We start from the raw sequence: 23,384 nt of genomic DNA on the forward strand, positions 1-23,384 counted from the left end.
AATACTCGTACTCGTACTCGGTGTGAAAAAAATGGTATCGGGACATCACTAATTTTAGGGTTCAGTGCTGTAGCACCCCTAAAAAGAAGCTAGAAACGCCAATGGTATGATCAATCAAACAAAATGATACCTTTAATGAGATGAAAGAACTTTGGAGGGAACTTGAACATTTGTTTCCATCAGTCAGAGTTAATCTTTAATCATTTCACATGAACATTCAGAGAGTTGATAAAGATTCATTACATCAATGATCAGACAGTTTGATTGACAGGACAGATTATCAGAGGAGCAGAGTTTTTACCTCCATTATTGAGTAAGGGACTGAAATACGGGTGGAGTTTCTCCCTGAAGGAGCAGCCAGTAAAGGAGTAGATAAGTGCTGCAGTATCTACATCATGAAAGGAGACCAGACCCTCCTCATAATCCACAAACACCCCCAACTTCTCAGGAGGAGAACTGAGATGGAGACGGACTGAAGGACGATCATTAGCTTCATACTCATTTCCATTTCTCAGCCAAACAGTCCAGGAACCATCCTGAGGACTCAGTGTTATTTGTCCCTTCCTGTTGACCGACTCTCTGGCCACTCCAACATCCCATTCAGTCTTTGCTTTAACCTGAACCTCAAAGTAAAATCTGCTTGAAGAGAAACTCTGTTTTCCTAAAACACCAACACATGTACAGAACCTTTCTTCATTATCTGGAAGATTCTTTTCCACATCATCATCATACACTTGTTTTCCATCATCAGACAGGATGAGTCCAGGATGTGCTGTATCAGGATCAAGAGTCACATCAACTTCAAACTGCTGGATCCTCCTCAGCTCAGCTTCAAACAGCTTCTTCATCTTTTCTCTGAGGTTCTTCTCCAGCTGGTCCACAGCTCTCACCACAGTCCCCTCATATGAAGGTGGATGGACTCTGACCTCTGTCCAGTTCTTGGTGGGTGGAGCATCTTTCAGGGATGAGAATCTTTGGAGGAGGTGGAGGTGATCTTCAGAGCGTGAGAGCTGCTCCACCTCAGAGCTCCTCTTCTTCAGCTCACAGATTTCCTGTTCCAGATCTTTGATGAAGTCTTCAGCCTGTTTCTCTGCAGTTTTCTGTTTGTCTTCCATCTCCTTCATGAACTCCTTCAGACGTCTCTCAACAGACTCCTTCAGATCAGTGAAGACCTGAACACCTTCTGCTTTCTCTCTGTCTGCAGCATCGTTACTGATCTTCAGAGACTCTTTGATCTCCTGAATCTTCAGTCGTCTCTTCTGGATCATCTGCTGAATCTCAGCCTCTGTCTTCTCCAGATCTGCCTTCTTTCCTTCATATTCTTCTCTCAGAGGAACAAACTCATGAGTCTTGTGGTCTAAAACAGGGCAGAGCATGCAGACACATGTCTGGTCGGTCTTACAGAACAACTCCAGAGGTTTATCGTGCTTCGTACAAATCCTGTCCTCCAGGTTCTCCACAGGCTCCACCAGCTGATGTCTTTTCAGACGTGAAGCTGTCAGATGAGGCTCCAGGTGAATCTCACAGTAGGACAGCAGACACACCAGGCAGGACTTCAGGGCCTTCAGTCTGGTTCCAGTGCAGACGTCACAGGGAACTTCTCCTGGTTCTGCAGCTTGTTGCTCTGAGCTGCTGCTGCTGGATTTCTGTTGAGCTTCACGTCTGAACTCAGAAACCATCTCTCTGATGAAGGTGTTGACTTTCAGTTGAGGTCTGGTGTTGAAGGTCTCCTGACATATGGGACACTTGTAGAGAACATTAACATCCCAGTGATGAGTGATGCAGGTTTTACAGAAGTTGTGTCCACATGGTGTGGTGACTGGATCAGTGAACACATCCAGACAGATGGAGCACAGGAACTGATCTGCAGATCTCAGGTTGCTGCCAGCAGACATGTTGGTTCTCTGGAAACAAAAGTGAAAGTGTGAAACATTAAAGGTATAGTCTTTGATTTTGGAGAGCTAGCAAGATTTGAAAGTGGCACCTCCTCTAAGCCCCGTCCCCTCCTCCCCCTCCCGTCAGCGCTCCGTCCAAGGCCACGCCCCCACAAACTTTGGGGAACGTGCATTTGCAGGAGTCCAGTTTTCCAGGACATTTTAGACAGCACATTTTCAACAAAACTACCCCATGTCTCATTCACCTGTAAGCGAGGCCGGTTTTAAACGTGCGTCCTGCCCACCCAATCAAAGTTATGGGGATCCTTTATTTTTTTATAATTTTATTTTTTTATAAATATAAAAGAATATCACAGAATATCTGTACCGTTTCTGATTAGGTGGGCACTGCACATCATTTTTAGCAGGGCCGGATTTAGCGAGGCCCACTAAGGTGGGCACACTGAAATGTAGGGTGGGCGATGCCCGTGCCGCATTTTGGGGGTCAAACCCCCAAAACTATGCTGTCATCATATCAGTTCATCTATCTTCTCCACAGTATGCTAACCCAATTGCCCTTCCTGACACTACCCTCTGCAATTACCCGGGCTTGGGACCGGTGTTCTGCCAATCCTTGTTACCTGCAGAGAAATGCTACTTTGTGGTTCTGCGCATGCGCACAATCGATTTTCAAAGTTTGATTGCCCCGCCAAACATTTCTTGCACTATGTAAAATTGATAATATGGGATGTTGAGTATTTGATCCTTCAAAATACACTACCCATAACATGAATTGCATTACACATTGTGAACATTATACGATAAAGAGAAAAAAAAAAACAAGTCTATCGCTTTATTTGATATTAATTCAGTCATTCACCTTTATTTAACCAGGCAGGTCATTAAGAACACGTTCTTATTTACAATAACGGCCTGGCAAGCGACAAGGAAGTGGGCTAGGGAGTAAAATACAGAAAAAAACTAAACACAAAAATTGTAGCTCTGCAAAGGTAGAAAACCATTAGGTAGCATTTTTGGCAAAGCAGCAAAAAATGGCAGAACACCGGCACAAACAGGACACTGGCTTGTGCCCTGTTGAGGCTGCATTTATTTTGTTTTTTCCTTTTCTTTTGCTTTTTTTTTATCAATCAATCGTAGCCTACGGCGTAGGCTCTGCGTTGATTTAAAAGGTCCCGCGGCAGGCTGGTGGCTCCAGAGCCTGCACGGCATGGACCGGGATAGAGAGAGGCTTCTCCATCCCGGCGAGGGCGGAGAGCGCCCGTGTGGCTGGCGGTGGCTGCAGTGCCGTGTAGGCTCTGGAGCAACGGCTACGCCGCATGCTACGCCGTAGGGTACGCCGTAACCTACGGCGTAGCTTACGGCGTAGGGTACGCGGCGACGCGCACCATTCTGCGTTGGTGTAACGCGGAACGCTAAATCAGCCTTCAGTGTGTGCTGTTCTGAACACCGGGTCCCTCCGCTGAGACACAACTTTTGCGGTATGCGTTCATTGTTGTGTCTAAAAAATTTTTAGACACAACAATGAACACATACCGCAAAAGTTGTGTCTCAGCGGAGGGACCCGACGTCCCAGCAAAATGAGCACAACAGAGAAGAGTTCAGAACAGCAGACAGAGCACACACTGAAGGCTGATTTATGGTTCCGCGTTACACCAACACAGAGCCTACGGCATAGAGTACGCCGTAAGGCTGATTTATGGTTCTGCGTTACACCAACACAGAATGGTGCGCGTCGCCGTGTACCGTACGCCATAGGTTACGGCGTAGCCCTACGGCGTAGCCCTACGGCGTAGCCCTACGGCATAGCCCTACGGCGTAGCCGTGGCAACAGAGCCTGCACGGTAGCGCACCGCCAGCCGCACCAGCGCTCAATGCCCTTGCCGGGATGGAGACCCGTGGGGATGGAGGTGTATGGGGTCCGTATGGGGTCCAGTACGGGCGGGGGATTACACTGGGACACTCTGAGCCGAGGAGGACCCGTGGGAAGTGGACACGGGGGCTGGAAGCAGAGTGCGCGCATGGGACAGAGGAGGGTGTGGGAAGGACTTAAAATGAAGGCATCTGATTGGTTCTTTCCCCCCTGCCAAGCCTCTGGTGCTCTGACCAATCCATGCCATTCGGAGCGCAAAAAACAGATTGGTCAGAGTTTTTACAGGATTAAAGCTGTCAGAGAGGTCGGATTTTTTTCTTTCCTTTTTCTAAACACATTATTCACTGGCTACTCTCAGGATGGAAGGACCATTTCACCCAGTATAACAATAAATGTTTTTGAATACGATCACAGACTATACCTTTAAAGCTACAATAATAAAATGAAGAAGAGAAAAACAACGAGAGAAGGAAAGAGATGGAACAAAGACTGTCACGAATCCTCAGAGAAAAGAACTGTCTGACAATAAAATGAGGAAAGTTTAATCTACACAGTTTAGATTATAAATGTCACGGCTCCACAATAACAAACTATTTCATGTGAATCATTTTCCTCTAAACGTTCCTGTTCTTTGACCAGAGTAGGATGGAGATTTCCAGAATAACATTTAGTAAACTGAGTTGAAGTTTTTTCTTCCTGCTGACAGAAACACAGTAAATGTTTTCTTCTGTACTCACCAGTGTTTCAGAGAATCTGCTGTGTTGTGAAGGAAAACCCGATGGACTCTCTTGGATCTTCTTTCAGAGACGAACAGGAATCTTCTGGACTGGATTTCTGCTCCGTCACACTTGAACTTTCCTGCTTCCTCCCTCTGCTCTGGTTCCTTCCTCTGATTTACAGGATTATTATCAAACAGCAGAGTTTATGTGATGAATAAGACCAATTTCCAAAAAGTTTGCCTATTTACAAAGCTTCTTCATTACTTCTCAGGCAGTGTTGTGCATGAACGAGTTCAAATGAACATGTTCATTGAAAACGTTAATTTCTGTGAGAACGTTGAACTGAGCCCCCCCCGCCACCCGCGACACCAGAGGCCGACAAGGAAGAACCCAGGCACCCAGCAACCCCACAGAGGGCGAGAAGAGGGCGGGAGGCAATCCACCGCCAGCGAGGCCCGCCCCCCTTCCAGCGGTGGCCGAGGGGGCCCACGGGCGGGGCCCCCACGACTACGGGAAGAGGCAGCCAGGAATGCCGCGGCTCCGGACCGCGACCCAGGCGAACCCCGGCCACCCGGTCCGGGTCGGACATGTAGCCAGGAGGCCCTCACCCCCCAGGCCAACGACCCTCACCCGGCGAGGGGCCAGCCTGCCCGGAGAGACAGAGCCGCCCCGGCCGCCGACGCGGGCAGGCGCACCCGCCACCACACAAGCGGCGCAACATATTTGCAAATAAAGAACTAGAACGTGAACTTGTTCATTCTGCAGATCACGAACTGGAATTTGAACTGTTCAGATTATGTGAGTTTCAGCTTCACTGTTTAGGTCCAATTATTACGGAATACATTTCACCAGTGGGCGGCGCACATTTAAAATACTCGACAAGACGACGACTTCACACTACATTACCCACAATGCAGTGCACACTAGCATAGCAACGGGCACCAGCTCCATGGCAACGGTGGCCCGAGCCCGGTGCAGTCTTTAATAGATTAATGAAGAGAGAGACGTTGCAGACGCAGCGTCAGCGAGCCCCTCAGATGATGCCTCCGCTTATCATTATTTGCGGCAATTTTACACATTGTCTCCCAAAGAGTCCGACGGTAAAAATCTCACCTCTCTCTGCAAATTATGTCCACCTGCGCTGAGAAAACAAGTTCGAGCGTCTGCCTCGTCAACTTCAAATTTGAAAGGTCATGTGGAGTTAAAGCATCCGTCCAGTGTGAGAAAATATCTGCAAGTCCTTAACAATCAAAAAAAGTCTTCAGGAAAGACCAAGAAGACCCCCAAGAGCCCCAGACGACCCCAGTCACACTGCTGCAGCCTTCAGGGGTTTGATTTCCCAGCAACAGGTAGACATATTGATAATGGACTACATTGTTGGAGATTTACAGCCTCTGAGTGAAGTTGAAAATCCACCAGGACAATACATGATTGTATACAGAAGGGATCCCCTGTCCTGCATTTTTAGATGTTTCCTTGCATCATCACACCAGATTCTAATTAATGGTTGTCATCAGCTTGTCATCCAGGTCTGCACAAGTCTGTTAATACACAGTCATTTTTATCAAGGTGCTGAAGCAGGTTAATATCTAAAACATGCAGGACAGGGGGTCCTGAGGACCAGGGTTGAAGACCACTACGACAGTTTTAGGATAGGGTGGCGTTTTATTTGTACTTTTCACCTAAAAATATTGAAATTAACTGAATTTGAACTAGTTCAAAATGAAAATGGTGAACTATGAACGTGAACTGTTCATTTTTAAACTATGTGAACTGAACTTTGAACTAATTCATGACAAGTATGAACTTGTTCAACACTGTTCACAGGTGGGGCAGGAGTGAAGCAAAGCAGACCCAAATAACTAAATTCCTGGCAGTGACAGTTGCAGTTAGTTGGAAGAAAAGGTTAACATACCAGTTTTCTGTTGCAGGCGCAGCTCTGTTCTGTTTGTCTGTGTGATCTGTTGTGCGTCTGGTGAGAACTGTTTGCCCTCCCCTTCCTGTGCCTTCCTCTTCCTGTTACCTATACCTTCTATATGGTGAACTCTAATCACAACCACCTAGTGTCCAAATGATGTAACCACAACCCAATAATTAAATTAAATAAACTGCCAACAATAAACATAAATGGCTCCTACACACTAGCCCCTAATTGTCCTAAGTGTATAACAGAACAATTACAAATAAAAAAAATTGAGCTACATACATCCTTTTTTTCACCCTTTTTTTTTAAACTTTATACAATTTTCCAAAAATTAAAGGTTATGTTCTTACTATATGTTTGCATTTAATCATCTTGATTCTTCATCTTCTTTTCTTCTCCTTTTTTCTGAGTAAAGGCCATCAGTCATTGCCGTGTCTAGGCCTCAGCTTCTTGAAGTAGACATAGACAGAGACGTTGACATTTGGTTATCAGTCTCTCCAAGATGTTGCTCTTTGTCTTGAGCCGAACTGTGCGGACAAGACCCTTTGAGATCTTTGCGTCTCCAGTATTCTTCCCATTAACCAGGATCCTGTTGGTGCAGTGGAATCAACCACCAGAACAATGTCACTTGGAGCAAAGCTTCTTTTTATTTTAGACCACCGTCGTCATTCTTGGATCAGGGGGAGGGTATTCTTGTGTCCACCTTTTCCAAAACAGATCCGCCATATATTGCACTTGTCTCCATCTGCACCTGCTGTACAAGTCTTCTCTTGCAAAGAGTCCAGGTGGTAGTATAGGCTCGGTTTTCAGCAGAAGATGGTGATTTAGTGTAAGTGCTTCTAGGTCCAGTGGATCGTTAGACATTTTAGTTATGGGTTGATCATTTAAGATCGCTTCATCTTCACAAGGAACAGTCTGCAATCCTTCATCATCGAGAACTTATTGGTTAAGCACAGATTTCAGCACATTTCGAACCATGCGGATCAATCTTTCCCAAATACTGCTGTGATGGGATCCTGCTGGGGGGTTAAATCGCCACTTTATCCCTCGTTGAAGCATAACACTTCGAATTTTGTCCTGATTTAAGCCGTTGAGTGCTTCTCTCAATTCATTTTCCGCTCCAATGAAATTTGTGCCATTATCTGATCTTAAAGATAAAACTTGACCTCTTCGACAGATAAATCTTCGCAATGCATGGATGCAGGAGTCTGTGTCCAGTGTATGTGCAACTTCGAGATGTACTGCACTGCTTTTCATGCAGGTGAAGATTAATACAACGGTTTTGGGCATGCTGGGAATCTCTTGCTTGAAAGTTAAGTCATCCACTGCTAGTCAAAGACATGAAAAACACATGGAAACGCACAACGAGCACACGAGCCCCGGAAATCTGCTAGAGAAAAAAAAATAGAACAGGCAGAAACACAAGGACCAACCATCCCAGGTACCCGGGACCCAATCAAAGCTGGGCTAAGCTACCGCGACTATCTGACCCCCAAAACTGTGGAGTGAGTATGTAGGTGAGTGAGCAGATGTGTATGTCTGTGTGTGTGTGTGTGTGTGTGTGTGTGTGTGTGTGTGTGTGTGTGTGTGTGTGTGTGTGTGTGTGTGTGTGTGTGTGTGTGTGTGTGTGTGTGTGTGTGTGTGTGTGTGTGTGTTTGTGTGTGTCAGCAATGTAACAGAACTGCAGCCCAGTAAATAAACACAACTTACTTTCACAGGGCTCTCTTTCTTGTTTTCCTGGATGATTTCCTGGAAGTCTTTGATGAAACGATGCTCCACCAGACCAGAGGCCAACAAGGAAGAACCCAGATCCCGGAACCCAGGCCACCAGCAACCCCACAGAGGAGAAGAGGGCGGGAGGAAACCCACCGGCAGCGAGGCCCACCCCCTCCCAGCGGTGGCCGAGGAGACCTGCGGGCGGGGCCCCCACAACCATGGGAAGAGGCAGCCAGGGAACCAACGGTGGCGGACCGGGACCCAGGCAAACCCCGACCACCTGGTCTGGGCCGGACACGTGGCCAGGAGGCCTTCACCCCCCAGGCTAACGACCCCCACCCGGCGAGGGGCCAGCCTGCCCGGAGAGACGGGGCCGCCCCGGCCGCCAACGCGGGCAGGTACACCCACCCCTACGAGAATCAAAGGAGCGCCCGCCGCGCCGGCAGCGGGGGGGACCGGAGACGGGCCCGGAGAGAGGGAACCCCCAACAGGGCGACATCCGCGTGGGCCTAACAACGGAGGGCCCCAGACCCAGGCATCCCATTCATCCATCCATTCAGCCATCCATCCATTTTCTATAATAATATAATAATAATAATAATAATAATAATAATAATAATAATTAAGGCTGCAAGCAGCGATGAACAGGCCGTCGCGCGTGCAATTTTCATCAATTATGGTCAAGGATTCAAAACCGAGTCCGATGACACCACCCACAAGTCTCTATGTCAAACCATTCAAAAGTTATTGCAGAAAATAGGAACTATCCAATATCGACCAATCAGAAGAAGGGGCGGGGCTAATTCATGCCAATGAAGGTCAAGTACTCAAAACTGAGTCCGATGACACCACCCACGACTCTGTATGCCATACCATTCAAAAGTTATGGCAGAAAGTAGGAACTATCAAATATGGACCAATCAGATGAAGGCGTCTATCGTCGCCACGGTAACGCTTTTGACTGAGAAAAGTAATGCCCAACGTTGCAGGATTGAGACGCACATTTTGATGTATAACACACCTTAGTGCACGTTACGGTTCTGGCGAAGAAGCGGCCGAAGAAATGGCATAAATTGCGGCTAAATTACACGATTAATTCAAAATGGCCGACTTCCTGTTCGGTTTCGGCCATGGCACCAAGAGACTTTTCTTTAAGTTGCGACATGATACAGGTGTGTACCGATCTTCGTGCATGTACGTCAAATCGTATTGTGGGGCTTGAGGCACGAAGTTTTCTAGGGGGTGCTGTTGAGTCATTAGGCCACGCCCATTAATGCAAACCATTAAATATCAAATTTTTCGCCAGGCCTGGCTTGCATGCAAAATTTGGTGAGTTTTGGGGCACGTTTAGGGGGGCAAAAAGGCCCTCATTTCGTCGGAAAAATAAAAACGAGAAAAATAAAAACGAGAACATTTCCTACAGATACAATAGGGCTTTGGCACTGTAAGTGTTCGGGCCCTAATAATAATCATCATCATCAAAGCATAGCTTTTCTCCTCGCTATGACATCGGCAAAGAGAGTCGGTGAGTTACATGCCCTGTCAGTCAGCGGGTCCTGCCTGGGGCGGAACCCAGATGGCTCAGGGGCTACGTTAAGGCCGAACGTGGCGTTCCTGCCCAAGGTCCTGCCACGCACTCGTGCTAATCGGCCTATCCAGCTTGGCCGGTTCGACCCCGAGCCTGCAGAGAGTGGGCCGAGCCCTTTGTGCCCCGTACGGGCCCTCGCTGCTTATGCTACCGCGCCTGTGCGACGGTCGGAGCAGGTTGTTCTCTGCCATGGTGGCCCCAACAGGGGGCGTGCTGTTTCTGGACAGCGCGGTCCCACTGGGTGGTGGACACCGTCGAGCACGCCTACAGGGCCAGTGGCCGCCCCTTGCCTATGGGGGTGATGTACCACTCGACCAGAAGCGTCACAGCTTCTTTGGCTGCCCTGAAGGGGGTGCCTCTGGAGGACATCTGCACAGCGGCTTCGTGGACGTCGCCGGACACGTTCTCCAGGTTTTACCGGATTAATGTCGCCACTCCAACCATTGGGCGTGGTTCTACTCCCGGGTCCTTCTGCCCCTGGTCAGTGAGGTAAGTGACCGGGATTCTACGTGACATTGTTGGTATTCGTCATGGCCTGGCGGTCAGTAGGGACGAAATAGAATAGAAATACGGTTCTATGAGACCCGGATGACCGCCAGGCCTGCTGGTCACTCCGAATCCTCGTGCTCTCGCAAGAAGATTCTAGGAGAAGATCCATGCTGACGCCGGAAGTTATACCCCTTCCGGGGGTCATGCAGGGGTCACGGGTGACGTGACATTGTTGGTATTGTACTCGACATGCGCATGTGCGAGGGGAGATATCCAGTGCTTACAGCACCGCCTGGCGGTCATCCGGGACTCATAGAACCGTAGTTACAGGCGTAACTTTCGTTTTATCTGAAGATTGGGGTTAATCGCACCGCAGAGCTGGCCAGCAACTGCGTTTAGCTGGAGAAGTGGGGAATAAAACCCGTCTGAATGATCCGACCCCGGTCATTATGAATGTTTGTTTGTGGTTTAATAAAACCTGTGTTTTGATCCGACCCCGGCAGAGTCGGCGGCAGAACAGATCTAATTGGGGGGCACATAATAACCAGCGGGGGGGCACAAACTGCTGTTCAAGAACGCAATATGATGTAAATGCTTAATTTCTGTCAGAAATCCCACAACATCAATGAGAGAGGAGACGTAATACCTGTTCTTTCGTAGTTGCTCTGCGTTGACAAGTGTTGAAATCTCCTTTCCAGTATCTATGCGCCTCTCCCGCTCCTTCCACAGTGTGTAGCAAGAGATATGCTCCTTTGAAGATTCGTGTTTAGGAAATCCACGATCTTTTTCGGTTGCATTTTTCCAGTTACGGAAACCCACACTCACAAAAGCATCCACTGTTTGAGACCTGCCATGGCCACTAAAATGTCGGCAACAAAAACAAAATGCTGCATTGGCTTTGATGCTGTATTCAAGCCAGTCTCCGTTGTGATACCAAGCAGCGACAAATGAACGCTTCCTACCGCTGAAAATGCTGGCAGGGTACTGCTGTAAAACAACTTGGTTGGGCTGGTCGGTCCCGAGGTCATCTATGGCTGCTCTTCCACAGGTAGCACTAGCAGGTGCATCATGGCTGCTCACACAAGGAGGCTCTGATTCTTGCTCTTCAGGGGCAGCGGTGCTGGGGCCGGGTGTATTTGCTCCCTCTTCCGTAGATGGAGCTGGAGGAGGCCTAGAAGACGCAGCACCGTGTAGCCACTTTCTTATATCCATTGTCTTTTCGAAATGTTATTTCAATGTGATAATAGCTTGGGCTCACTGTGAAAAATGCTAGCGCCGTAGTGCTCACTGGCCGCGCTTTCTGGCTTTCTCAAACCAGTAGGTCACAGGTCAAGAACCGGACCAATGAGCATACATCCCCACATGTGACGCAAATATAACTAAAAAAATTTTTTTTTTTTGTAAATGTATTTTTTAAATGTAATTTACGAAGGATGATTTCACGTTCAATAAGATAAGTAATCAATAAAATACAAAGTTTGGCACAAAGGCTTGGCCTGCTTGTGGGCGAGTGGAGGGGGGCACAATAACTCATTTGGGGGGGCATGGCCCGCGTATGACCCCCCATGACGCTGACCCTGGACCCCGGTCTGTGTGAGTGTTTCTTTGTGGTTTACTGTGGAAGGTTATGTTTGGTCGTCTTACAGCCATGATCCAACCGAGCCGACGACTCTTTGTTATCTCAGATACTTGGCCTCCGTGGTTCTGCCTCCGAACAGAAAAGCGGTGAAAAGTTAAACCATTAGCGATCTTTTCCCCACGTCTGTTATGTGGAGCTGCTGCAGCTACAACACAGCAACGGGTTACCAGCTTCTGCGGAGCTCTGCGCTCCACGCCCCACCCATTTTCATCTCGACTACGAATCGGGTAGGAGGGGGAAGTGACGTATGCCGTAAAGCAGTCAAAGCCATAAAAATGTGTAGTTTTTTAGTGTGGAAGGATTCCTACCATGCACCTCAAAGTTACATAGTGCCAGTGAAGGCGATACAGACCCCCCCAGACCATGACAGAGGCGTCATTAAACCTGTTGGAAGATGATGTACCATCACAATGACTCTGGAAATATTATATTAAGGTGGAAAAGTTACATAGTGCTGCTTTAAGTGACGGGAGCATCATTTGATAGGACTATCAAAGGTTACTGGACTATCAAATTATGCTACCCCTGAAATATTGATTTAAAATTGATAATATGGGATGTTGAGTATTTGATCCTTCAAAATACAATACCCATGACATGAATTGCATTACACTTTGTGAACATTATACAATAAAGGGAAAAAAAACAATTCTATGGCTTTATTTGATATGCATTCAGTCATTGGCCTTTATTTAACCAGGCAGGTCATTAAGAAAAATTTTATTTACAATGACGGCCTGTCACGAGACAAGGACCAGTTGGGGGAAAGGGAGTGGGCTAGGGAGTAAAACACAGTAAAATTGTAGCTCTACAAAAGGTAGAAAACCATTATTTTCTGATATGGTAGCAAAAATCGATAGACAGACGTTATCGGTTTATGCGGCGGTAGCATTTTTCGACGAAGCAGCAGAAATCGACAGAACGCCAGCGGGGGTCTGCGCTTTGCACCCAATAGTCTAGACGGATTTCAGAAAAAAGGCCTTTTATAAGAAGTAAGGAACATTTATGGGTACAAGTCGGGAACCGGCCTACCTTACATATTTCAAGGGTGCTGAGTCCAAAAAAAACGGTACCCGAGTTGCAAGTTGTCTGGGATTTTTTTTTTTTTTGCAAATTAAGCATTTGTTCTCTAAATTCTAAGACGGGAAAAACCCAGGTGAATAGGGAAAAATATTCAAAAAGAGACCACCATGTTGAATATTTAAATCAGTATATAGCATGGTCAGTCCCATCGCTGAGGACCCTTTGCCTGAGGTGAATTAACAGCAAAGAGGACCGTAACAGTTTCACACGCTTTGGTAAGTTTCCTGTTCTTTGATTTCTTTAGACAAAAAAAGTCAATATTCCTTGGTTATTGATTGAGCTTGTTAACCCTATTTATCCCAAATTATACTTTTTCAACCATAGTGGGTCAAAATTGTGTATTTCAATGATATTGAGATGGCTAGCAACTGGGAGAAAATTAGCTAACAGTTAGCTAACAGTTTTGGAGGGGAAACAAACAGCTAGCTAGTTTTCTCATTCATTGAGAAAAGGATAATTGTTCCTGAGGACAAAGATAAACCAGAGGTCCCAATCCATGCAACCCTACATAAGAGCAAAGCTAAAACATGTGCATCTCTGTAGGAAGTGGCCAAAAATCCTAAAATCAAAGACAACAGAACTGTCATAAAGGCTGACCGAAACATTCTCAAACGCCTTGTTACGGCCAGTTGACTTACCAGCTGTCCTAAAACACGAGCTTCTGCCAGTTCCCATATCCCTTGCTGAAATGAATGGGACACTTCGCACTGGAAACAAGTCTGTATTAGTAAATAAGTTAACTGAAGACATAGTCTGTCCTGAGGCTATTGAACTTCCCGACATGTCATCTTGTCTCATCATAGATGGACAGGCACTTGTGGTTGCCATTGGAAAGCCAGACAAAGCAGTAACATTTGGGGATCTGGCCGACACATTTGTCAGAGCAGTGTTGAAAGCAGGATGTTACTATCAAAGGATAGACGTTGTGTTAGACAGATACAGAGAAGAGACCATCAAGAGTGCTACCAGGACACGACGCACATAAGCAGCTCAACCAATCAGACGACTTGTTGAGGATCGTGATGTGCCTATTCCAAAAAACTGGACCAATTTCCTGTCCCTCCCTGACAACAAAGCTGATCTTGCCAATCTACTCTCTGAAGAACTATGTGCTCAGGCATCGGATGATAAAGAGATAGTAGTTGCTGGTGGGTTCAGAGACGAAGAGACGGAGGTTAGGTCATCAAAAGCAACAACCAACCTGACTCATCTGAGAGCCACACACGAAGAGGCAGATACCCGATTGGTATTACATGCAGTGCACTGCCAGTCAGACACAGTAGTCGTATAGAGACACTGATGTACTTGTGATTCTCGTTTCCCATTTCCCACACGTAGCATGTAAAAAACTCTGGCTGTTGTCTGGTACCACAAGGAAGCCGCAATATATACCAATTGATGCTGTTTTTAACAAACTGCCAAAGGATTCAGCACCAAGCCTTGTAGCATTTCATGCACTAACTGGTTGTGATACCACATCATACATTGCAAGTCACACCAAAAGTACATCATGGAAAGTCTGGAAAATGCACCATCAATTGCTCAGCAACCTCGGAATTGGTGATCTCACGGAGGAGACTCAAAGATCTTCAGAGGATTTTGTCTGCAGAATATATGATGTGCATAAAACAGACTCTGTTGATGCAGCAAGGCATATACTTTTCTCCAGGACAGGTAAACCAGAAGCAATGCCGCCTACAAGCGCTGCGCTCCACTTCCATCTGCTGAGAGTACACTACCAGGCAATAGTTTGGAGAAATGCTCACTATGCCACACCTGAGCTTCCTTAACCCTTGGACATGGGATGGAAAGATGGTGATTCAGGACTACAGCCCATTCTTATGTCACAGAACCCAATACCTGAAAGTTGCCTGGAAATGATCAGGTGTGCCTGTAAAAAACAATGCACAACACGTCAGTGCAAATGCCGAAAATCAGGGTTGTTAAGCACTGCAATGTGTACATGTCAGAGTGATGACCAGTGTCCTTGTTTAAATGTGGAGTTGTAGTCCTCAAGCATACCAAGGCAATGGGTAACCAAAGAACTTGGAAAAGGACTGCAGAAAGAAATGGTAATCAAAATGAAATTCCAAAGACAAATGGCACACAAGCAAACTAGAAAGGTATAAAAACAATTTACCAAAACAAGTGACCTATGGAACTTACAGAAGAAGACAGATGAAAGCAAAGCAATTCAGCTAGAAACATGAAAGAAAATATACAGAAACAAGATGTGATCTGTAGAACTGTTCAAGGGAAGTTTCATGTTTTTTTTTCCCCTATTCACTTGGGTTTTTCGATGTTTGAATTAAGAGCATTATGCTTTGTTTGCATAAAAAAATGAATTCTCAGACAACTTGCAATGGTGTTTTTCTTAGTTATTATGTAATATGGAATACATCACATATCATATGTACACTGGGAACATTTAAGAGTGATATTGACTGAATATTTAAGTTGGCCTTAAAAAATGACGAATAATGTTTAATTTTACCTTAAAAGTTGGTATTTTGCATATATATATATATATATATATATATATATATATATATATATAAAAGGCACTGAACCTCCACTATATCCTTGCTCTGACCCTAGACTATAGATCTAGACACTTAATTCATCATCTTTGAATGCCTACTTACAAAAAAACTTGGGGAAAATGGTCCAACGACTGAGCAAGACAGGCAGTTTGGCAGCCATTTTGATATGCAAATTAGAAGGTCAAAAACTCAGAATTTCGCTCGGGTACCGTTGTTTTTGGATTCAGCACCCTTGAAATATGTAAAGTAGGCCGGTTCCCGATTTGTACCCATAAATGCTCCTTACGTTCACTTTTTGGGTACATCCCGTCTAGTTTACAAAGCGGATCGCTTCCCCACCGAGCTCGGGGGCGTGCAAGACTGCACCTGCCGCGGTGTTTGTGCCGCACCTGCCTGCGTCCCAATTGAACATTTAGACCAGATGATTTTTTTGTTTTGTTTTATTTTTTTCAGATCCGGGGCTTTTGGAAAAACACTGGGGCTTGAGCCCAAGTAGATTCTGATTCCTGTTGGGTAAAAAGAAGCAGCCTGCTCACTCTTAAAGGAAGAAGGAGGCTTGAGCTCAGTGCAGGGCCGTCCCGGTTACAGAACAGCTGCTGGGAGTCGGTTCAATCAACTCTGGGTCAATGTGGAAGTTGGAATCCACTGGTCCATGTTGAGGAATTTATCAAAAACCAGTTCAGAAGTCCGCTCGTGGTATAGAGAGGTTTTAATCAGTTAAGCCGGCGGTCGACATGACCAGCACAGATCGAGTCTGTATTTGGTGTGTCGACCCAGATGGGTTCAGTCAAAGGGTTTTTATACAAAAGTTACAGGAATAAACCAGCCCAGTGAGAGCCAGTCAGATGTGTGAATCCTTTAACTTTGGGACCACCCCTGAGGGATCAGGAAGTCCGTATGGTCTTTGTCTCTGTGGGGACTGGAAGTCTCGACACTCCCCTGGGACTCGAGTGACGTTGTAATACACGAATCAGGCGAGAGACAAAAAGTAATTTACAGTCGGATGTGAATCGGGCCAAATGTCATTATCAGACATTTGGCATGACTGTCACAGACCTCCAAATCACCCCATGGGGTGCTCTCTTGATTCATGTCTGTTTGAACCAACTTCCAGGTGTCGGGATCTGCCCGGGGGTAGGAAGTTGGGTAGCAAGTTGGAGCTACCTCAAAAGGTCTTGAGTCCAGTTCAAAGCCCTGCAGGAGGTAGGACTGGGGCAACCTCCCCCTGCAGGGGGCCAAGCTGTCAAAATTCTTCATCATCCACCAACTGAATACTTCACTTGATTCAAATGTTGGAGAGTAAGAGTAAATCTTAATTTTATGTAGGTTCAGTCCCACTGGGGAAACACAACTGCAAACTAATTACAAGGACATCTTTTAGTGAAGTAACGTGTCGTACTGGACAACCATTGTACATTTTCACACTCCTCCATCCATCTGCTCTTGTCTTTAACCTGAAGTAAAATCTGCCTTTAGAGAAACTCTGTTTTCCTGAAACACAAACCCAGTCAGATAATCTCTCTGGATCTTCTGGAAGCTTCTTCTCCACATGACACCAGGATTTACATTTTTCCATCATCAGACAGGAAGAGTTCAGAACGTGCTCTTCACGTCCAGGTCAGACTGGACAATACTCCCAGAATCTCCCTCTTCCTCAAGTTTTCTCTCCATCATGATCCGTTCACTCGCTCGATTCACTTCTCTGGTTAGTTTTCACGTCATGTCCTCGTCCGTGGAGGTCGACGAAGTAACAAGCCTGTTTTGATCATGAAATATACCATTTAGTAAAGAGGGTATTTTTAAATTACAAATGTTTGCTATTGTATATTACTCTTTAAAAATGATCAAAGTAATTCATCTATATCACACTTTCCACTAAAATAAAAAACACTAGCAGAGATTTATATGAATGGATTCAGAAAACTACGCAGTGAGCAGAGCAGACATCCACGTAGGCAGGTGGAAGCAGCAATGGGATGACCGGGGATGGGGGGGGGACCGGGAACGCAGGCCAGAACGCAGCTCCCGAGGCTCCGGCCTGCAAACATGCACAAAAGAGAAAAAAGGGGGGCCGGCACAGGAAACTACAGGAACGATGGACAAAAATGATAGCTATGAGATATTTATAATAAATAAAAATGGTAATGGAGAAGAGAGGAAGGGAAAAGGAGAGAAGAAGGGTGAGAGGCACCGCCCAGCGGATCATGTCGGTGCCCCCTGCAGCAGAGGCCTATAGCAGCATATCTACCACGAGGCTATATTTGAGACTAACTATTATAGTCTTGTTCTATAGCTGCAACTATGACTACTGACTCTAACACACTAGAGTTTACACTACCTAGAGATTTACCAACACCAGCTAGAGGTTTACTAAACACTAACTATAGGCTTTACTAAACAGAAAGGTTTTAAGTTTAGTTTTAAAGGTGGAGGTGGTGTCAGCCTCCTTAACCCAGATTGGAAGTTGGTTCCAAAGTAATGGTGCCTGATAGCAGAACGCCCGCCCTCCAAATCTACATTTAGATACTCTAGGAACTACGAGTAAACCTGCACTCTGGGAGCGGAGAGCACTGCTAGGAACATAAGGCACTATCAAATCTTGTAAATACTGCGGAGCTAAGCCGTTTTGGGCTTTATATGCAAGTAATACAATTTTAAATTGGATTCTGAATGAATTCATGAATTTCCTGGACGCCTCCCTAGGGAGGTGTTCCAGGCATGTCCCACCGGGAGGAGACCCCGGGGAAGACCCAGGACACGCTGGAGAGACTGTGTCTCCGACCCGGGAACGGACAAGCGGGAGAAGATGAGTGAGTGACTGAGTGAGATTCTGAATTTTACAGGTAGCCAATGGAGCGACGCTAACACTGGAGAGACGTGGTCTCTCCTGCTGATTCCTGTCAGTACTCGTGCTAGCGATAGACAGACAGACAGACAGACAGACAGACAGACAGACAGACAGACAGACAGACAGACAGACAGACAGACAGACCAAGGCATGGATGCACGTTGCGGTTCGGGCCACATTTACAGATGATTTATTCATATTCTCCCCCATAAAAATGCAAAAGTTTTGTTGCCATGGTAACAAGCCCCATAGTTTAAAATGGGACAATTTGGCTTCAATATCTCAAAAGTTGTAAACAACAGCCTAATGAAGCAACAAGCACCAAATTTCCGTTAGCTTGAAAATTAGAGTAGTTAAATATCTCAAAAAGCGTAATCGCTAGCATGATGAGACTGAAATACGTTGTAGTACAACGCGTCCCGGGTTTGTCAACATTGTAATGATGTCTGTACGATAAACCGTTGCCTAGCAACAAGCGTCCAAAATAAAAAAGGATTTTTTTTTTAATTTAATTTAATTTTAAATATTGCAAAAACCATAATAATTAGCATAATGAGGTTGTACGGTCCTTTGGTGCCAATCGGGCAGAGTGTTCGTAAATTTGAACGATGTCTCTACGACAAAGTTCGGCCGAGCAATAAGCGTCCAAATTTTTGCATTTTTTTCCGCTTTTTGGAATCTAGCGTTGCCACGGTAATACTTTTGACTGAGAAAAGTAATGCCCATCGAGGCACGATAGAAACGCATCCAACGATGTATGCCATGCATGGGTGCACATTGCGGTCTGGGCAGCATTAACAGATGGTTTATTCACATGCTCCCCCATACATATGCATAGGTTTTTGTTGCCATGGTAACAAGCTCCATGGGATAGAATGGGACAATTTGGCTTCAATATCTCAAAAGCTGTAAACGACAGCGTAATGAGACCTCAGTATGTTGTAGTCCACAGCAACCTGGGTCTTTTAACGTTGGATCAAAGTCTCTGCGATATCGCGTTGCCGCGCAACAAGCGTCCAAAGTTCCGTTAGACTCAAAATGAGCATAGTTGAATATCTCAAAAACCGTAATAGCTAGCATGATGAGACTAAACTATGTTGTAGTACAACACGTCTCGGGTTTTTAATGTTGTAATGATGTCTGTACGATAAACCGTTGCCTAGCAACAAGCGTCCAAAATAAAAAGGATTTTTTTTTTTAATTGAAAGGTCAATATCGCAAAGACCGTAATAAGTAGCATGATGAGGTTGTACGGTCCTTTAGTGCCAATCGGGCCGAGTGTTTGTAAATTCGAACGATGTCTCTACGATAAAGTTCGGCCGAGCAATAAGCGTCCAAATTTTTGCCTTTTTTTTTTGCTTTTTGGCATCTAGCGTTGCCACGGTAACAATTTTGACTGAGAAAAGTAATGCCCATCGAGGCACGATGGAGACGCATCCAACAGTGTATGCTATGCATGGGTGCACATTGCGGTTCGGGCCGCATTACCGGATGAAAAAGGCGTGCGGAATAAGAATAATAAGAAAAGGGAAACCTTTTAGATACTCTGGTCTCTCGGGTGGCGGGGTTGCGACCCCCCTCCTCCACTATAGTTACAGTTCAGGTGGAGCATCGATTGGCGCGCACACACACGCGCACACACACACGCGCACACACGCACGCACGCACACACACACACACACACTTTTTGGAGCAAGGGGGGGGGCTGCTGTACTTTGTTGTTAAAATATTACATTTAAACCATATACTGTATCTGGTTTTGACATTTCCTTAGCTTATTAAACATACAACAAAAAATTTAACTCTCTTACATTTTAGGGTTCCGTGCTGTAGCAACCCTAAAAAGAAGCTAGAAACACCAATGATCACTTTAATGGGATGAAAGAACTTTGGAGGGAACTTGAACATTTGTTTCCATCAATCAGAGTGAATCTTTAATCATTTCACATGAACATTCAGAAATTATCAAGATTCATTACATCGAAGATCAGACAGTTCTATTGACAGGACAGATGATCAGAGGAGCAGAGTTTTTACCTCCATCATTGGGACAGGGACCGAAGTACGGGTGGAGTTTCTCCCTGAAGGAGCAGCCAGTAAAGGAGTAGATAAGTGCTGCAGCATCTACATCATGAAAGGAGACCAGACCCTCCTCATAATCCACAAACACCCCCAACTTCTCAGGAGGAGAACTGAGATGGAGACGGACTACAAGATTTGTAAGAGCTTTGTACTCATTTACATTTCTCAGACAAACAGTCCAGGAACCATCCTGAGGACTCAGTGTTATTTGTCCCTTCCTGTTGGCCGACTCTCTGGCCACTCCTACATCCCATTCAGTCTTTCCTTTAACCTGAACCTCAAAGTAAAATCTGCCTGAAGAGAAACTCTGTTTTCCTAAAACACAAGGACATGTACAGAATCTCTCTGGATTATCTGGACGATTCTTCTTCACATCACCATCATACACTTGTTTTCGATCATCAGACAGGACGAGCCAGGGATTTGCTGTATCAGGATCAAGAGTCACATCAGCTTCAAACTGCTGGATCCTCCTTAGCTCAACTTCAGCGAGCAGCTTCTTCATCTTTTCTCTGAGGTTCTTCTCCAGCTGGTCCACAGCTCTCACCACAGTCCCCTCATATGAAGGTGGATGGACTCTGACCTCTGTCCAGTTCTTGGTGGGTGGAGCATCTTTCAGGGATGAGAATCTTTGGAGGAGGTGGAGGTGATCTTCAGAGCGTGAGAGCTGCTCCACCTCAGAGCTCCTCTTCTTCAGCTCACAGATTTCCTGTTCCAGATCTTTGATGAAGTCTTCAGCCTGTTTCTCTGCAGTTTTCTGTTTGTCTTCCATCTCCTTCATGAACTCCTTCAGACGTCTCTCAACAGACTCCTTCAGATCAGTGAAGACCTGAACACCTTCTGCTTTCTCTCTGTCTGCAGCATCGTTACTGATCTTCAGAGACTCTTTGATCTCCTGAATCTTCAGTCGTCTCTTCTGGATCATCTGCTGAGTCTCAGCCTCTGTCTTCTCCAGATCTGCCTTCTTTCCTTCATATTCTTCTCTCAGAGGAACAAACTCATGAGTCTTGTGGTCTAAAACAGAGCAGAGAGCGCAGACACATGTCTGGTCGGTCTTACAGAACAGCTCCAGAGGTTTATCGTGCTTCGTACAAATCCTGTCCTCCAGGTTCTCCACAGGCTCCACCAGCTGATGTCTTTTCAGACGTGAAGCTGTCAGATGAGGCTCCAGGTGAGTCTCACAGTAGGACAGCAGACACACCAGGCAGGACTTCAGGGCCTTCAGTCTGGTTCCAGTGCAGACGTCACAGGGAACTTCTCCTGGTTCTGCAGCTTGTTGCTCTGAGCTGCTGCTGCTGGATTTCTGTTGAGCTTCACGTCTGAACTCAGAAACCATCTCTCTCAATAAGGTGTTGACTTCCAGGTCAGGTCTTGTACTGAACATCTTTTGACAGATGGGACACTTGTAGAGAACATTATCATCCCAGAAATGATTCATGCAGGATTTACAGAAGTTGTGTCCACATGGTGTGCTGACTGGATCAGTGAACACATCCAGACAGATGGAGCACAGGAACTGATCTGCAGATCTCAGGTTGCTGCCAGCAGACATGTTGGATCTCTGGAAACAAAAGTGAAAGTGTGAAACATCAAAGCTGCGATAAGGAAATGAAGAAGAGAAAAACAATGAGAGAAGAAAAGAGATGTAACAAAGAATTTCAGGAATCCTCAGAGACACCAGTCTGACAGTAAAAGGAGGAACGTTTCATCAACACAAGTTTAGATTATTAATGTCACGACTCCAGAATAATTACCTATTTCATGTGAATCATTTTCCTCTAAACGTTCCTGTTCTTTGACCATAGTCAGATGGACATTTCCAGAACAACATTTAGTAAACTGAGTTGAAGTTTTGTCTTCCTGCTGACAGAAACACAGTAAATGTTTTCTTCTGCGCGAGTTGGACAGTTCGCCCTGGGCGCAAAAGTTGCCAGGACCGCCTCTGGTTGGTGGTTTATTGAAGAAAAGGTTAACATACCAGTTTTCTGTTGCAGGCGCAGCTCTGTTCCGTTTGTCTGTGTGATCAGTTGTGCGGTGTGGTGAGAAAAGGTTTGCCCTCCCCTTCCTGTGTCTTCCTCTTCCTGTCCCCTATACTTCTATATATGAACTCTCATCACCACCTAGTGTCCAAATGATGTAACCACAACCCAATAATTAAATTAAATAAACTGCCACCAATAAACATAAATGACCCCTACACACCGGCCCCGAATTGTCCTAAGTGTATAACAAAACATTTACTAATTTACATTTTTTTTAGCTACATACATGCTTTTTTTCACCCTTTTTTTTTAACTTTATACAATTTTCCAAAAATAAAAGGTTATGTTCTTAATATATGTTTGCATTTAATCATCTTGATTCCTCATCTTCTTTTCTTCTTTTCATTCATTTTTTCTGAGTAAAGGCCATCAGTCATTGCCGTATCTAGACCTCAGCTTCTTGAAATTGACATATTTTGGTTATCAGTCTCTCCAAGATGTTGCTTTGTCTTGAGCCGAACTGTGCGGACAAGACACTTTGCAATCTTTGCGTCTCCAGTATTCTTCCCATTAACCAGGATCCTGTTGGTGCAGTGGAATCAACCACCAGAACAATGTCACCTGGAGCAAAGCTTCTTTTTATTTTAGACCACCGTCGTCATTCTTGGATTAGGGGTAGGTATTCTTGTGTCCACCTTTTCCAAAACAGATATTGCACTTGTCTCCATCTGCACCTGCTGTCTTCTCTTGCAAAGAGTCCAGGTGGTAGTATAGGCTTGGTTTTCAGCAAAAGAAGAAGATGGTGATTTGGTGTAAGTGCTTCCAGGTCCAGTGGATCGTCAGACATAGTTATGGGTCGATCATTTAAGATTGCTTCAGATTCACAAAGAACAGTCTTCATCATCGACAACTTGTTGGTTTAGCACAGATTTCAGCACATTTCGAACCATGCGGATCAATCTTTCCCAAATACCGCTGTGATGGGATCCGGCTGGGGGGTTAAAGC

General features: G+C 45.5%; 2 protein-coding genes across 6 annotated transcripts in view; both read right to left on the bottom strand.

Annotated features, from left to right (window-relative positions):
- Nucleotides 1-251: 251 nt before the first annotated feature.
- LOC133445683 (E3 ubiquitin-protein ligase TRIM21-like) overlaps nt 252-23,384 on the bottom strand; it is a 39,625-nt gene continuing 16,492 nt past the window's right edge. Inside the window, exons 1-2 of one of the 4 annotated variants that reach the window (XM_061723042.1) lie at nt 6,400-6,453; nt 252-1,904 (exon numbers count right to left, since the gene is read on the bottom strand). In XM_061723042.1, coding sequence (XP_061579026.1) covers nt 252-1,895 — 1,644 coding nt within the window. In that variant the 5' untranslated portion in view covers nt 1,896-1,904; nt 6,400-6,453. Of the gene's footprint in view, nt 1,905-4,502; nt 4,520-4,540; nt 4,653-6,399; nt 6,460-23,384 lie in introns of those variants that run through there. The other 3 variants (XM_061723049.1, XR_009782779.1, XM_061723034.1) reach the window with 3 other exon arrangements.
- On the bottom strand, nt 20,245-22,426 carry LOC133453011 (E3 ubiquitin-protein ligase TRIM21-like). 2 transcript variants are annotated; one of them, XM_061732839.1, is made up of 3 exons: nt 22,375-22,416; nt 22,151-22,256; nt 20,245-21,957 (listed from the first exon to the last, which is right to left on the bottom strand). In XM_061732839.1, the coding sequence occupies exon 3, from the start codon at nt 21,946-21,948 to the stop codon at nt 20,302-20,304; it is 1,647 nt and encodes a 548-aa protein (XP_061588823.1). In that variant the 5' UTR covers nt 21,949-21,957; nt 22,151-22,256; nt 22,375-22,416; the 3' UTR covers nt 20,245-20,301. The 2 variants fall into 2 exon arrangements, with proteins under 2 accessions (XP_061588823.1, XP_061588814.1); XM_061732830.1 differs by lacking the exon at nt 22,151-22,256 and having other exon boundaries at nt 22,375-22,426.

This window comes from Cololabis saira, chromosome 1 (genome assembly GCF_033807715.1).
Source record: "Cololabis saira isolate AMF1-May2022 chromosome 1, fColSai1.1, whole genome shotgun sequence".
NCBI classification, from domain to species: Eukaryota; Metazoa; Chordata; class Actinopteri; order Beloniformes; family Belonidae; genus Cololabis; species Cololabis saira.